The following is a 14,438-nucleotide window of genomic DNA, read 5'->3' as shown; positions in this document are numbered from 1 at the left end:
TGGACAGTCGAGTCTTTCCTTGGCTGTTACAGATAATGCTGCTAGGAACATACATGTTCAGGCTTTTTATGAACATATGTTTTCAATTCTCTTGTGTAGCTACAGCCAGTTGCCCTTATTTGTGGTAGTTATATTCCATAAAGTTGCTGCAAATGCTGAGCTGGTGAATACTGAGTTGTTGCTCTGCAGGGAAACCCAGGATTAGGTTCCTTTTGGCCTCTGGTCATATTTTTGACAACCAATCAATACATGACCTGTTTTGTATGTGTTTCTGTTTCAAGACACCTTGTCAGATGTATATTGTTGATTCATTACCAACAGCACTGTGACTCAGCCTAGGTGAAGCTTATCTACACAGAGGTTTCTCCGTCAGGCACCTCACAGCTTTCTGGAGCTTAGGAACAGTAGACGGCTCGCACGCTACACTTTGGGGCATTTTAAACAATGAAATTGCCAACAAAAAGCACAAAAAGATGAAAATGGCACTAAATGGACTGTGAAAAGAACACTTGTTAGCAGTGAGAGCTGAAATAAGACAGAGCTCACCTTGTTCATCCTCTCCTGGGAGTGTGTCAGAAGACCCCAGATTTTCACCACTGTGCATACACGTGTTTGAACCATGGTGAAAGCTTCATGAGGATTATTTGGATGTTACAAAAATTTTTAGCAAGTAGGCAAATTTGCAAATACAGAATCCACAGGTAATGAGGATCAGCTGCTCTAGGAGTGAGATTGCTGTGTGTCATATGGTAACTCTATGTTTAATTTTTTGAGGGACTGCTTGACTATTTTCCATGCTGGCTGTACCATTTTACGTTCCTACCAGCAGTGAGTAAGGGCTCCAATTTCTCCACATCCTCACCAATGTGGTCTTTTCTTTCCCTCCCTCCCTTCCTTCCTAACTTCTTTCCTTCTTTGTTTTGATTATAGCCATGCTAGTAGATGTAAGATATCTCTGTGGGTTTTTTTTTTTTGCTATCATTACAATTACATTACGAACATTATGTTTACTAGACTCCCCCCATCACCAGGTTCCCCCCACATTCCCCATTTCAGTCACTGTCCATCAGTGTAGTAAGATGTTGTAGAATCACTACTTGTCTTCTCTGTGTTGTACAGCCCTCCCATGCCCTCCCCCCACATTATACATGCTAATCGTAAGGCTCCCTTTGTTCCCCCCCCATCCCTCCCTTCCCACCCGTCCTCCCCAGTCCTTTTCCCTTTGGCAACTGTTAGTCCATTCTTGGGTTCTGTGATTCTGCTGCTGTTTTGTTCCCTTCAGTTTTTTCTTTATTCTTATATTCCACATATGAGTGAAATCATTTGGTACTTTTATTTCTCCGCCTGGCTTATTTCACTGAGCATAATACCCTCTAGCTCCATCCATGTTGTTGCAAATGGTAGGATTTGTTTTCTTCTTATGGCTGAATAATGTTCCATTGTGTATATGTACCACATCTTCTTTATCCATTCATCTACTGATGGACACTTAGGTTGCTCCCATTTCTTGGCTATTGTGAATAGTGCTGCAATAAACATAGGGGTGCATTTGTCTTTTTCAAACTGGGCTGCTGCATTCTTAGGATAAATTCCTAGGAGTGGAATTCCTGGGTCAAATGATATTTCTAATTTGAGTTTTTTGAGGAACCTCCATACTGCTTTCCACAATCGTTGAACTAGTTTACATTCCCACCAGCAGTGTAAGAGGGTTCCCCTTTCTCCACATCCTCACCAACATTTGTTGTTGTCAGTTAATGGTTTTTAGTAGACTCATAATGGTGACCACAACTACTAATTCCAGAATATTTTCATTATCCCTCCAAAAGTAACTTGGTACCCATTAGCAGTCACTCCACATTCCCCTCCTTTCTCACCCCTCACAACCCCTTAATCTACTTCCTGTCTCTAGATTTGCTTATTCTGGACATTACATATGAATGAAATCACACTGTATGTGGCCTTTGTCTGACTTGACATAATTTCAAAGTTCATCCATGTTTTAGCTGATACGTGAGCAGAAAAGTCTGTGTCTTTGAGCTAGCTTTCTTGGAATAGGGGATTTACCTCCAGCTTTGCCCATTTCCAAAGGCAAATAGGGAAAACATTACCAGAGCTAGCCAGAGCTTGGAAGCAGTTCCACACTAACTGAAGTTTTTTCAAGAATCAAGAACCTTCCCCATTCCTTCCCAGCTGCTTAAGCTTGGCATTCCTCTTTCCTTCATAGGCAATCACTCTTTCACAAAAATCTGCAGTATATAGTGGCCAAAGTTCAGAGGCACTTTTTTAAAAGTGTTCACTCAAACAGCATCTCGGCTCAATTTTGTCAGGTCTCTGCTTTGTTTGAGTTAGCACCTGAGGGATGTGGAAGGCAAGGAAGTTATGGTGACTCAAATGTCTTGGTGGGGATGTGATCGTCCAGACTGGCAGGGCTTCGTTTTGTCCTGTCTCGTAGGTCAGTTTGAGCTCTTGGGTGAAGGCAGAAAGGGAAGTTGGGGCAAAATAATGTGTGTTTGCTAAATTGAAATCAGTGGGGTTTTCTAATGATGATGACACCTGGCCTTCATATAAGACATATATTCCTTAAGGCCAGAATTGAGTTCCTTTGCTATGAAAAGAATTTGGCCCTTGCATAGTACTCAGTCTTTACTTCTTGATTGTGTGATGGATGAATTTCTAAGAAATTTGAGATTGGAAAAAATAACTTGTTAACCTTTTGCAGCACTTGGGAAAAGCAGGATCAAGATAGAGGCAGAACTAGACCTTCCTAAGCTGAGGCAGAACTGATTTCTTCACTCTTACCGGTTTCCCACTTCACCACCATTTAACTCAAGAACAAATTCCCTCTGGGCTCAGCTATGGGCAAGATTGGGCCAACCTGTAAAATACTTTGGTGGGTTTTTGAAGGGAAATTGGCAGCTACAGGCAGCTGGTTTCTCTGCCCTGGGTCTTCACTTCTTTATTTTACCAACATTGATTGAGCTCATGATTGGGCCTGGTACAGGATGTTGTAGGGATTTCTTAAAAAAATTAGTAAGACCTGGTGTCCTATACAAAAAGTGCAAATCTAATGGCAGGAGTCAGCCAGGCATATATCATAGATTAGAAATACTGTGTGGTAGGTGTTATGTGAATCCAGAAGAAGCAAGGGGATGGGAATTAAGAGTTTGTAAACAGGGAACTGTATGTATAATGCATAAATGAAGTTAAGTGTAGTAACTGTTCTGTGTGAGTGGGATGTGGGAAAATGTAGATAAAGAGAAATAAGCAGGGACCAGGATACAGAGAGGACAATATTGAGAAGTTTGGGCTGTATATCCTGTATATTTTGAAGTATTTTAAGAGGTAAAGCTGTGAGACAATAATGTTTGATTTTATGTGTGGTAGAACACCCTTGCTTTTGTGATGTGGAAGAAATTCTAGAGGGAAGAAGAATTGGCAAATCTCTGGGCTGCAGGAAGACCTTTTGTATTTAGTCAGAAGATGAAAACATGATTGAAGCAATGGGCTTCGATTTCAGAGCTATTCTGCGGTAGAGTCAATAGTATTTTGTCCCTGGAACTTTGGACACAAAGCGCTGCGCCTCAGGTTGAAGGCACTGTCTCACAGGTAATGCACAATGACCCATGCTTCTGCTTGGGCGGTTTGACTAGGAGAGGGACCCTAGTACTGTGGCTATGCTTCAATACAAAAAACATCAAAAGATTTTTAGATTGAAGTTGTTTTCTTCTTTAGGAAAGCCAGGATGCCTTTAAAAAAAAAAAAAAACAACTGATTTTCTACACCGTTTAGAACCATCTCACCCCTTTCTTTGCTAAACTGGAAATCTAGTACTTCCGCCTCACTCAAGATGGCAACATCCTAAGTAGCCACTTGAATACGCATTCCAGGTGGCTCCGCACCCCCCCTTTGTATCTACTTCCGCCACTCTGTGGAGTGGGAGGTGTTTACCAGGCCAAGCAGCTCTCAAGATGGCCTAGCTTCCTCCTACTTTTCATTGGCTGGATCTCTGGTCGTCCGTCTTCATGAGGGGAGGGGGCGGGACTCTGCGTTGATCGACAGCTATTTTGATCAATGGGCGAGGGGCAGGGGCCAGTGAAGCATTGGAACTGGAGAGCCTCCCCGATGTCTGGGAGGGTGTTTGAGGTGGGGCGTGGTGGAGCAGAGCCGGAAGCGGGAGGGGAGAGTGAAACAGGAAAAGAAGGGAAGAAGGAAGAAGAGGGAAGAGAGGGAGGAGGGAGGTGGCGGCGCCGTGGCGGAGGAGCAGGAGCAGGAGGGGGATGGAGAAGAGAAGGCTCCTGGGTGGCATGGCGCTCCTGCTCCTCCAGGCGCTGCCCAGTCCCCTGCCAGCCAGGGCTGAACCCCCGCAGGTAAGGGGGAGGAGGCGTCCTGGCCAGGCTCGGGGCCTGGGGGGGTCGTCGAGGCCTGGCTGGAGGGGGCTGAGTGTTGAACAAAGTTGAGGGGTCCCGAGAAGGAGCATCCATGCCTGGAGTGGACAGGATTTAAGGAGGCGTCGGTGTTCAGCTGAGGGACACCTGTTTTGGTGTCAGGGAGGTGGCAGAGGCATGGTGCCGAGCGAGTGAGGGCCTTTGAGACGAAGTTAGGTCAGGTGGGCTGGGGGTGACTGTGACTGGATAAGTGCTGCCAAGCTGGGGCGTGTGAGGCTCATTTGTGTCCCCGCCCCTGCTCCATGTATCAGGTCTCCAAGGCAGTGATGTGTATATTTCTGTGCGGGTAGGGGTACGTGGGTTGAGCTAGCCTGAGAGCGAGGAGGGTCTAAGGATATTTCAGTTTGGAAGGAAAGTTCTGAGGGCATCTTGGCCCCATTTTTGATGGCTGGAGGCATTGGTTGGAGGCAGGACTCTTGGAAGGCAGGTGGGATGAAGTAGACTGGGACCCTTCTGGAGGAGGGCACACTTGAGCTAAAACAAGCTCTTGCTGTTAGGCTGGCTTGCTTGGGAGAGCCAGTGACTGATACTGATCCGGGCCAGCTCAGGGCTTTTGAGCAAAGGGTGGATGCCAATATGGGCAGCAAATGGAGCATCCCAGCTTTTCTTGCTGGGTGGCTTGCTTTTTATACAGGCAGAGAAGCTGGCTTGTGCCGATTCCAGCTCCGGCTGGCATTTCGAAACCTTAATGGGAACTCCTGGTGCCAGGTTGGGTGGGGTGCGGTAGGGGGAGTCACTCACCCCTCCTTCCCCTGCAGTTGGCAGACCTTTCCCATTCTGTTTTCTTCATTTTCTGTTCCCTTCCCTATCCTTTCAGAAAGGCATACACACACACACACACGTCGGGATGGCTGTCTATACAGGTTAGTGCTTGAACTTTGTGTTGTGATCGAGAGTAGAAGCAGAGTGCCAGTAAAAATACTTGTCTTTTCCCTAGAAGTTTACGAGCTACAAGCTGCCTTTTCACATATGCATTGTGTTTCGCCCATTTGTATCCTCATATTTGGAAAATTATTTTTTGAATAAGACGAATTCACGTAACATAAAACATTTAAAACCATTTTAAAGTGAACAATCAGTAACATTTAGTACATTCACCAGGTTGTGCAACCACCATGTCTGTCTAGTTCCAAAACATTTTTATCACCCCAAAAGAAAACCCCCTACCTGTTAAGTAGTTCTTCCTGTTCTCCCTTCCCCCAGCTCCTGGCAACACCAATCTGTTTTCCTGTGGATTTACCTATTCAAGATATTCTATATCAGTGGAATCCTATAATATGTGACCTTTTGTGTCTGACTTCTTTCACGTAGTGTAATGTTTTCTAGGTTCATCCATGTTGTAGCGTGTACCAGTACTTCATTTCTTTGCATGGTTGAATAATATTCTGTTGCATGGCTATACCACAGTGTGTTTATTCATTTACCTGTTGAAGTGTCTTCTATTTTTCCCCCAGAATATATGTATAATTTGAAATAACGTGAAAGGAATAGAGCTCATTTTCTGGGCCAGTGTAATACCTTTTCTAAGGTTGGAACCCTTCTGATTTAGGCTTTGTTGGGGTGCTCTGTTTTCCCAGTGTAAAATGATGAAACTGGCAGGAGAAAGACATTTTCTTTGTCTGTTAAAAAATTATAGTCCTCAGGATTGGTAAAGTTAAGATGAATCAATGATGACACAACAAAATGTGTAACAGTTGCTTTTTCTTTGTACTTGTGTACTTCTGTAGATATCTCTAAAGGCTGTTCCCAATAACTAATAAATAACATTGCGAGAGGGTACTTATGTAGGACCACTGGAGCGTTTGGAGGGGGTGCCCTGGGCCCGCTGCTTCACCCGAATGGAGAGCAGTGGTGCGGCTCCAGGTTGAAGATGAGGGGAACAAGATCCACTTCTGTGGCAGAAAAGGATGGATAGTGGAGGTTCCTGCCAGGTCATGGAAACCTGGAAGTTGGCACCGTATGGGAGGGGATCTTCATTGTCACACCCTAATTGCAGTTTGTTCATCACAGGCCACTCACTTATCGTTTCCCTGGCACTCTCAATACTTATTTTGGGGATAGGGTGGCTTTTGTACTTTGTTCCGTTTGGGTGGATCCTAACACTGACCATTAGCTATCACGTGGTTACAGTTCCCGCAGAGAAGGGAAAGTTTGTAAGGAACAGTCTCCCCTTCCTGACCCCTCCCCACATATACTCTCCTCCGCCCCTGCCTCCCCTTGTCTCTTTCTATCTGTGCACGTATTAGATAACTATAGTGGGATGTGTGTTTGGAACCTTTGGAATGAAAGTTACTATATAATTATTAACTCTGAACCTACCACTATTTAGTCATTTTGGTTTTTGTTTTGGTTTGGTTTTTGTTGATTTTTGGCTTGTAGAAATCACTAAAGAAAATTCAGTGACTATTTGGGCATAGGATCTGCTTCAGGTACTCACTGGCCCTACTTCAACAAGTGGTTTCCAGCTCCCTCTGATTGAGGAGGACTTGCTGTTCTCATTCCACATTGAAAATGGTTTGGTTATCTCATTGCATTTTTTTTTTCCTTGAGATGGCTCTATCAAATACTGTTTTTTTTAATGTGCATTTAATATCAGAAATATATGGTACTCGGCAGCTTGCTTTCTCTGTTACCAGCTCTGCACTGGGACAGTCATTTCTTGCCATCCTGGCCCAGGAAGGTTCCTCAGCGTAGCTCCCTTTTGTGATTGGGAACTTAGACGTAACTTTGCTATAGGTTACTGTGACTCAGATGGGATTCCTTGAATCCAAAAAGAATTAAAGAGTAGTAGAGTCTCCACAAACAGTGAAGGTCTTGGCATTTGTTTCTTCCAGTTAAGTAATGATTGAGATACGTAGAGTTTCTTTCTTTCTATTGTTGGTTAAATTCAACCAGAAAAATCTGCCTATGTTATTTAAAATAAAATTTTAGTAGACATAAAGTAACTCAGCCAGTGGTCTGGGCACAAATCTCTCGAGATGCATTCCTTACCTTTCCTCTGCCATGCTTAAAACTTTGAGTTGGAAGGGATATTTATTTTCCCACCACACCCTTCAGTAGTATACCCCTCCTCCACAATTCCATCTTTTTACTCACCTCCTTTGCCCCAATTTTTTAAAAAGGCATTTCGGTGTGATCACTGAAATCATTGCTTCATGTACAGTAGTGGGATATGAGATGCCCAGATTCTAACCCCATTTCCCTCATTTTCTTAGACTGTTTGGTGTACTAAAGTGAGCAGTTGTATAAAATCAACACCTTGAGTTTCTGTAAATCTTTCAGTAGAATTTAGCAAACAGTTACTGATATGTCCACTCTTTGCAGCAGGCCATTATTATTGGTAGACACTGGGAATCCTCACATGAATTACTGAATCCCTGTCCTCAGGGAGCTGATAATCTTGTAGGAAAGACAGATGACACACCATGATTTGTAACCCAGAGGGATTAATGCTGTAATGGAGGTACAGACATAGGGCAGGGGAGCCATTGATTCTGCTAGGGCCAGGAGAAGGAGGGATTTAAGGAAAGCTTGTAGAGGAAGAGGCATTTGGATGGGCTTTAAAAGTTGATAAGATTAAGTAGGATACCCATAGACCAGGAAGGTGAAAAGCCTATTCTGGTGTGAAAGAGTGAAAATGGATGTATTTGGAGGTGGCACATAGTCTACAGTGGGAGCTTTCTTTGTGGGTGTGTAGAGGGGTGTAAGAGTAGATGAGACTTGAAAGGTAAGTTGCAGTTAAATCGTAAGGAGGTCTTCTTTCCATTCATCCAAGCAGTGCTGTCCAGTGGAACTTCGTGGGATGTCGCAAATGATCTATAGTAGTGCTGTCCATTTTGGTAGCCACCTAGCCACGAATGGCTATTGAGCACTTGAAGTGTGCCTGGGGTAACTGAGCAACTGAATTTTTAATAACTTTTTAATTTTTATATCAGTTTTATTGAAATATAACTAACATGCCCAAAGATTCACCCTTTAAAAGTGTACCTAAAATGTTTTTTTACGAAGTCATAGAATTGTGTGACTGTCACAGCTCTCTAATTTTAGAGCATTGTCATCACCTCAGAGAGAAACCCCATAGCCATTAGCAGGCCCTACCTTATCCGTCCCCACCTCCCTCAGCCCCTGGCAATACTAACCTATTTTCCATCTCAATAGATTTGCCTATTCTGAATGTTCCAAGAAATGGCATACACTGTGTGGTCCTTTGTGACTAGCTTCTTTCACTTAGCATAATGTTTTCAGGATTCATCCATGTTCATAAATCAGGGTATCATTGCATGTATCGATCTTTCATAATAATCCTTATTATGGCCAATTAATACTCAATTGTATGAATGTGCCACATTTAATTTATCTCTTCATCAACTGATGGACATTTGGGCTGTTTCCACTTTTGGTCTAGTATGAATAATGCTGTTATGAACATGCACGTACAAGTTTTTGTGTGGACATATGTTTTCATTTCTCTTGGGTGTATACCTAGCACTGAAATTGCTGGGTCATATGGAACCCTATGTGTAACCCTCTGAGGGACTGCCAGACTGTTTTCCAAAGTGGTATGATACTTAATTTTAATTAATTTAAATTAAATAGGTACATGTGGCTACTGACTGCTTATTAGACAATGCCAATTTAACAGCTTTCCAGTGTGGGAGTAGGGGAGTATAGTCACACATGGAGCTGAGGTCATGGGTTCTGGGGACAGACCACCTGAGCTGCGGACCTGACTCTCCCACTTAACTCTCCTTGAGCAAGTTACTTAACCTCTTTGTGCCTTCGTTTTCTCATCTATAAAATTGGGATAATAACATGTACCTTACAGGTTTATTCTGAGGAGAAAAGACACAGTATATGTAAAGTTCTTGGAATATATTTAATGGTTATTAAATATAATAATAATTATCACTACTCTTCTTACTGGTGGCCCTCAGTGCTTTAGGGTTCGTAAATTAATCTCAATTCCCAGACTAAGCTCAGGAACTGAGATTTGGGGAGTTTGAAAGTACCTTCTTTGATTTTGTTCTGTATCTGAGTTTACATTTGTCCCTGTGATCTTTTAGCTATCTATGCTGGTAAATTTCATGGTGAACCTATGTGTTTGCCTCTCCCAGAGGACATTTGTCAGTGTCTAGAAACACTTTTGGTTGTCACAGCTCGGGAGTGGCACTGGTAGCTACTGAGTGGAGGCCAGGTATGCTGCTAAACATCCCGCAGCAAAGGATGCCCCTCCCCCTCCAACAAAGAGTTGTCTGGTCCAAAATGTCAGTAGTGTCGCGGTAGAGAAAGCCTGGTTTAGTGGTGCCTGCTCTCTTCTTATGAGCTCGTGCTCATGGTCACAGGGTTTGAGGTCAGCCTTCCTCGAAGAGAGAACATGGCATCGTGAAGTGTATGAAACCACCTCTGACAACAGATTGTAGGTGGATCAGTATAAAACCCTAACACCCAGAATCTTGATTACTCTTTGATCTGTTGATTATTGGAATAAAGTTGATAATACAATATTATATTGGTTTCAGATGCACAATGTAGTAACTCATTGATTATACATTACTAGATGCACTTAACCTGTTACCAGACCAGGATATTACAGTATTACTGTTTATATTCTATGTGTTATAGCAACATCAAACATTTTGAAAAAAAAACATTTTTTTAGTTTGTGGTTCAGAAGCCAGTGAACCTCCCTTATTCACCCAATCTTGAACTTTCTTTTCTCTTGCTTTGGGCTGCCCTTGTGGTTTCCTTTTAAGAAGGTGTTTGTTTTTGCTCCAGTGAAAGCCTGTTGGCGCTTTACTTTCTTTGCTCAGTGTCCTCTGTGCTCCCATAACCAATCTGAACTGAGTCGTGTTCTTAGGACGTTTTCCTTTCCCCATTCCAAGTCTTGGCCCTACTCTCCTTTTTGGCCTTGTGGATGTTTGTTTGTTTTCATACACACTCAGCCTGCAGAAATCATTAGGTGTTCTCACGGTCACCATGAGGGAGGCTCACTGTCCCGGACCTCAGGGAAGCTGTGCGACTTCAGGAGAGCCCTCCCTTTCAGGCTCCCAGGATGCAGCTCCTCTGTGGGTGTTTGCAACCCTTTATGGATACTGTGGGTACTGTAGATGGCTTTGGATTCAAGATTCCAGCTGCCTTTTGAATGCTGGCCATCCATATGCCTGAATGTCCTCTTCCTTTATAGCCTTAAGCTGTTGGAATAATACTTGAGGACTATCAGGATCCAGGTGGTGTAAGGACATGGGTTCATTTTTTTATTGCCCTACAACCCCAGGCGTGGACACCACCTGGGCTACTGATCCTACTATAACTGCATAGACCATAAGAATAGCCACTGAGTGACAGGGAGCAGTTACAGCGGGTCTTAGTCACATGTCTGCTTGGTGGCATATAGCAGAGAGGCTGAGGTCTGGCTGTTGGGCACCTCCCTTTTGGACCATCCTTTGTATTTCCACTAGGTGGAGCAAAGTCTGGCCCAAAAACTGCATGCCATGTGGAAACCACAAACAAAGAAATACAAATAAATCCAGACTGTTGCAACCTGGGAGGTAAGGATAGGAGAAACAAATCTCATCCTATTGACTCTGCAGTTTGTTGATACAATTCTGGGCTTTCCCAGTGTGGGAATTAAAGTAGGTCATTCTCTCAGACTTAGAGATCGCCAGTCTTGCATGGACTGGGAGTTTGGAATACTTTTGCTTACTCAGCTACGTTCCCATAACTTCGATTTATTTATTTTTGGTTTTCTTCTTTCCATACTTCCTTCTGTGGGAAACAGAGGACTCATGAGTTGTCTATTTTCTGTTCCTCATGCCACCATCACTCTCCTAGTGTCAAGGCTAAGTTTTGATACACTGTCTTAGGTGGTTTTTAAAAATTTGAACTTGTTTTGAAAGAGGTGAAAGTGAATGTAAGACATTGCAAGAATATTTGTGGCTTAGAGGGTGGGTCCTAGAGTGAACTTATAAAAACATGTCTTTGTTGATTGTTTAATATCACGACAGATCTCATGTTATAACACTATTCATTACACATTCTTGCAGGTCAGAGGCATGCATTCATGGAGAAAATACTTGTGCTTTTCAAAATTCTACATGCTGCTTTTTGCTGCCATTTCCTAAATTATCTCACTCATAAAATTTCACCTGGTAGTTTCACTCCAGTTGTATTGAAAACCAACTAAACAAACAACAACAAAAAACCCCACAGTTTAGTTTATTGACCAGATCTAAATATTTCTTCCCTCGTAGTGGTTTATTTGGGAGAGAAAGTTAGTATTTGGCTGTCTACACTGGGATGTAGAGCATTGTATCTCTTTGGGACTTGAACATAGAGTTGAGTGGTATGAGAGGTTCATCCTGTGTACTTCCTTCTTTTCTCTTGAGTCAGTTGTCTTTAAATATGCAGATCCCCTTGCTGCATTTGCAGAGGGTGGGGAAGCAGAAAACCTACCCCAGTGTGATTGGGTGCAAGGTCCGCTATGGCTTTCTTCCCATTTTCCTTCGCTTTTCCTTTGAGCTTTAAGGTACCTTTTACCTTTTCACATCAGTTTTTAATTACACAAAATCAACACATGCTCATAACAATGGTAAATAAGATAGGAACATGAAAATGCTTTAAGTAAAAAGTGAAAGTATGTGGTTTGGTGTGGTTTTGAGGGTTTTCTTTGGCTTATGCTGCATATTTATAGATATAATTCATACATCTATAAACACATTATAAACAAAGTTGTTGGTGTGCATGGGTTCTGTATTTTGTTTCGTTGGTTTTTAAAACAAATGGGATAATTTATATGTAGTACTTTACAACATGTGCTTTTTTTCTACCTTTATATATGGTAGACTTCTTTCCATATCGCATATGTACCTCTGATTTAAAAAAAAATGCCTGTGTTATTGCCTTAGACCATGATTGATTAAACCATTCCTCTGTGGATAAACATATGTCTTACCCCATGTTTTTGCCATTTTGCACTGTGAACATTATGCTTCCTTCTTTCTGTAGTTGTGCTAGATTCTTAGAAGTGGAATTGGGAATTATGGGATTATAGGAAATTGACATTTGAAATTTAGGGTAGAGAGTGGCAAGTTGCTCTCCAAAGTGGTTGTATCTCGATCAATTAGGTGTGCAAGAGCTCGTTTCCGTACACATGTATGAGCAGCATTTCTTCAACTAGGCTCTCTGCTTCTTCTTGAAGCCCTGCCTTCTGACTCAGCCTGGGGAACATTTCAGTTTACTTCCTCAAAACACTATGGTCTTTAATTTTCTTAGCTTCCAGTCTCTTCTCCATCTGCAGACTGGTTGCTCCCTTTGTTGTGGAGAATTCACCCAGGGCAGTGAATCTGTAGCTAGAGAAGGGTGGATAGGCCTGCTCAGGTGCTGAAGGAAGTGGCATGTGGTCCCTTGGAAGATACCAGGCAGGGGGCCTGGAGGTGTTGGCCATTTGCTGTGTGGCCCACAAGTCTAACTGTGCCCAGCCAACCCTCCCGTGCTGGTCATCACAGGAGAAGGGACACTTGAAACTTGCATTGCTGACTAGCAGACTCTGGAGCCAAACTGCCTCCATGTAACTAACCTTGGGTTGGTTTCCTCATCTGTAAAATGGGGTAATAGGACCAGTTTATAGGGTTATTGTGAGGGTTCATTAGTTAGTGCTTATAAACACTTAGAACTGTGCTGCCCACATAGTAATTACTTTGTAAATGCTAGCCTTTGTTATTATTCTTATTTTTTAAGCCTTGAGTAAGTTTTAAGACTTCCCTACTCCTGACCCAAGATCTGTTTCCAGTGGAGGAATATAAGAATATATTTTAACTCCTAGTCATGTGAATCACTTCCCATATTATCAGTCTTGACAATCAGATGAGAGGGATTTTTCCAGCAGTTGTTTTCCAAAAGTAAAGTATGAAATTATTTATTTTTAGAGCAGGTATGTTAGAATATATACTGTTCTTCCCATTTGTATATCTGTGTGCACTCTTCCGTGAGGGTAAGAAAGGGGGATTGCCACTGGTAAAGCAGTTGCCTTTTCCTCTGGTGTGGGAGCCATGGTTCGTCATCTCTTTCAACCACAGAGCTAGGCCACACAGAGACCTGCCTGCCCTGCACACACGGTGCACTGTCTGGACACGAGGGGCTCCCTGGGGCTTCTTGACACCTGTCCCCAGCCTCCACCTGGTACTTCCTGTTCTGAGGTGAGGATGGTTTCTGAGGCTTTTAAAAAAATAATTACAGCTTTATTGAGATACAGTTCACATAAAGTTTACTCTTTCAGAGTATACAATTCATTGGTTTCTGGTGTGTTCACAGGGCTGTGCCACCATCCCCACTGTCTAATCTCAGAACATTTTCATCACCCCCCCAAAAAAATCCTGTATCAATTAGCAGCCATTCTCCATCCCTACCTCCACACCCCCACCTTCAGCACTTGACAACCACAGAAAGTAGATTTACTTTCTGTCTTTATGGATTTTCCCATTCTGGACATTCTTATAAATGGAATCATATGCCATGTGGTGTTTTGTAATTGGCTTATTTCACTTTGGTATGGTGTTCAGGGTTCATCCATGTTGTATAGCATCTGTCAGTATTTCATTCCTTTTTTCCATTAATATTGAATGAGCATAACATTTTGTTTATTCATCAACTGATGGACATTTGGGCTGTTTCCACTTTGGGGCTATTATGAATAGTGCTGCTCTGAAAATTGATACATAAGTTTTTATGTGGACATATGTTTTCATTTCTCTTGGGTATATATCTAGAAGTGGAGCTGCTGGTCATATGGTAAGTTTTTGAAGAACTATGTTTAAGTTTTTGAAGATCTGCCAAACTGTTTTCCAAAGTAGCTGCACCATTTTACATCCCTATGAGCAATGTATGGGGGTTGCAATTTCTCCCCAGCCTCTCCAACACTTGTTACTGTCTTTTTTATCATAACCATCCTAATAGGTTCAAAGCACTATCTCATTGTAGTTTTGATTTGCATTACCC

The 14,438-nt window shown here is 42.6% G+C and overlaps 1 protein-coding gene across 7 annotated transcripts in view; it reads left to right on the top strand.

Moving 5' to 3' along the window:
- Positions 1 to 4,178: 4,178 nt before the first annotated feature.
- WBP1L (WW domain binding protein 1 like) overlaps positions 4,179 to 14,438 on the top strand; it is a 51,012-nt gene continuing 40,752 nt past the window's right edge. For 2 of the 7 annotated variants that reach the window (XM_073240493.1, XM_073240492.1), the window contains exon 1: positions 4,179 to 4,367. In XM_073240493.1, the coding sequence (XP_073096594.1) occupies positions 4,278 to 4,367 (90 nt within the window). In that variant the 5' untranslated portion in view covers positions 4,179 to 4,277. The remainder of the gene's footprint in view (positions 4,368 to 14,438) is intronic. The other 5 variants (XM_073240494.1, XM_037001217.2, XM_017681290.3 and 2 more) reach the window with 3 other exon arrangements.

This window comes from Manis javanica, chromosome 7 (assembly GCF_040802235.1).
Source record: "Manis javanica isolate MJ-LG chromosome 7, MJ_LKY, whole genome shotgun sequence".
Lineage (NCBI taxonomy): Eukaryota > Metazoa > Chordata > Mammalia > Pholidota > Manidae > Manis > Manis javanica.
The sequence above is the reverse complement of the archived record's forward strand: the minus strand, read 5'-3'. Positions and strand labels throughout refer to the sequence as shown.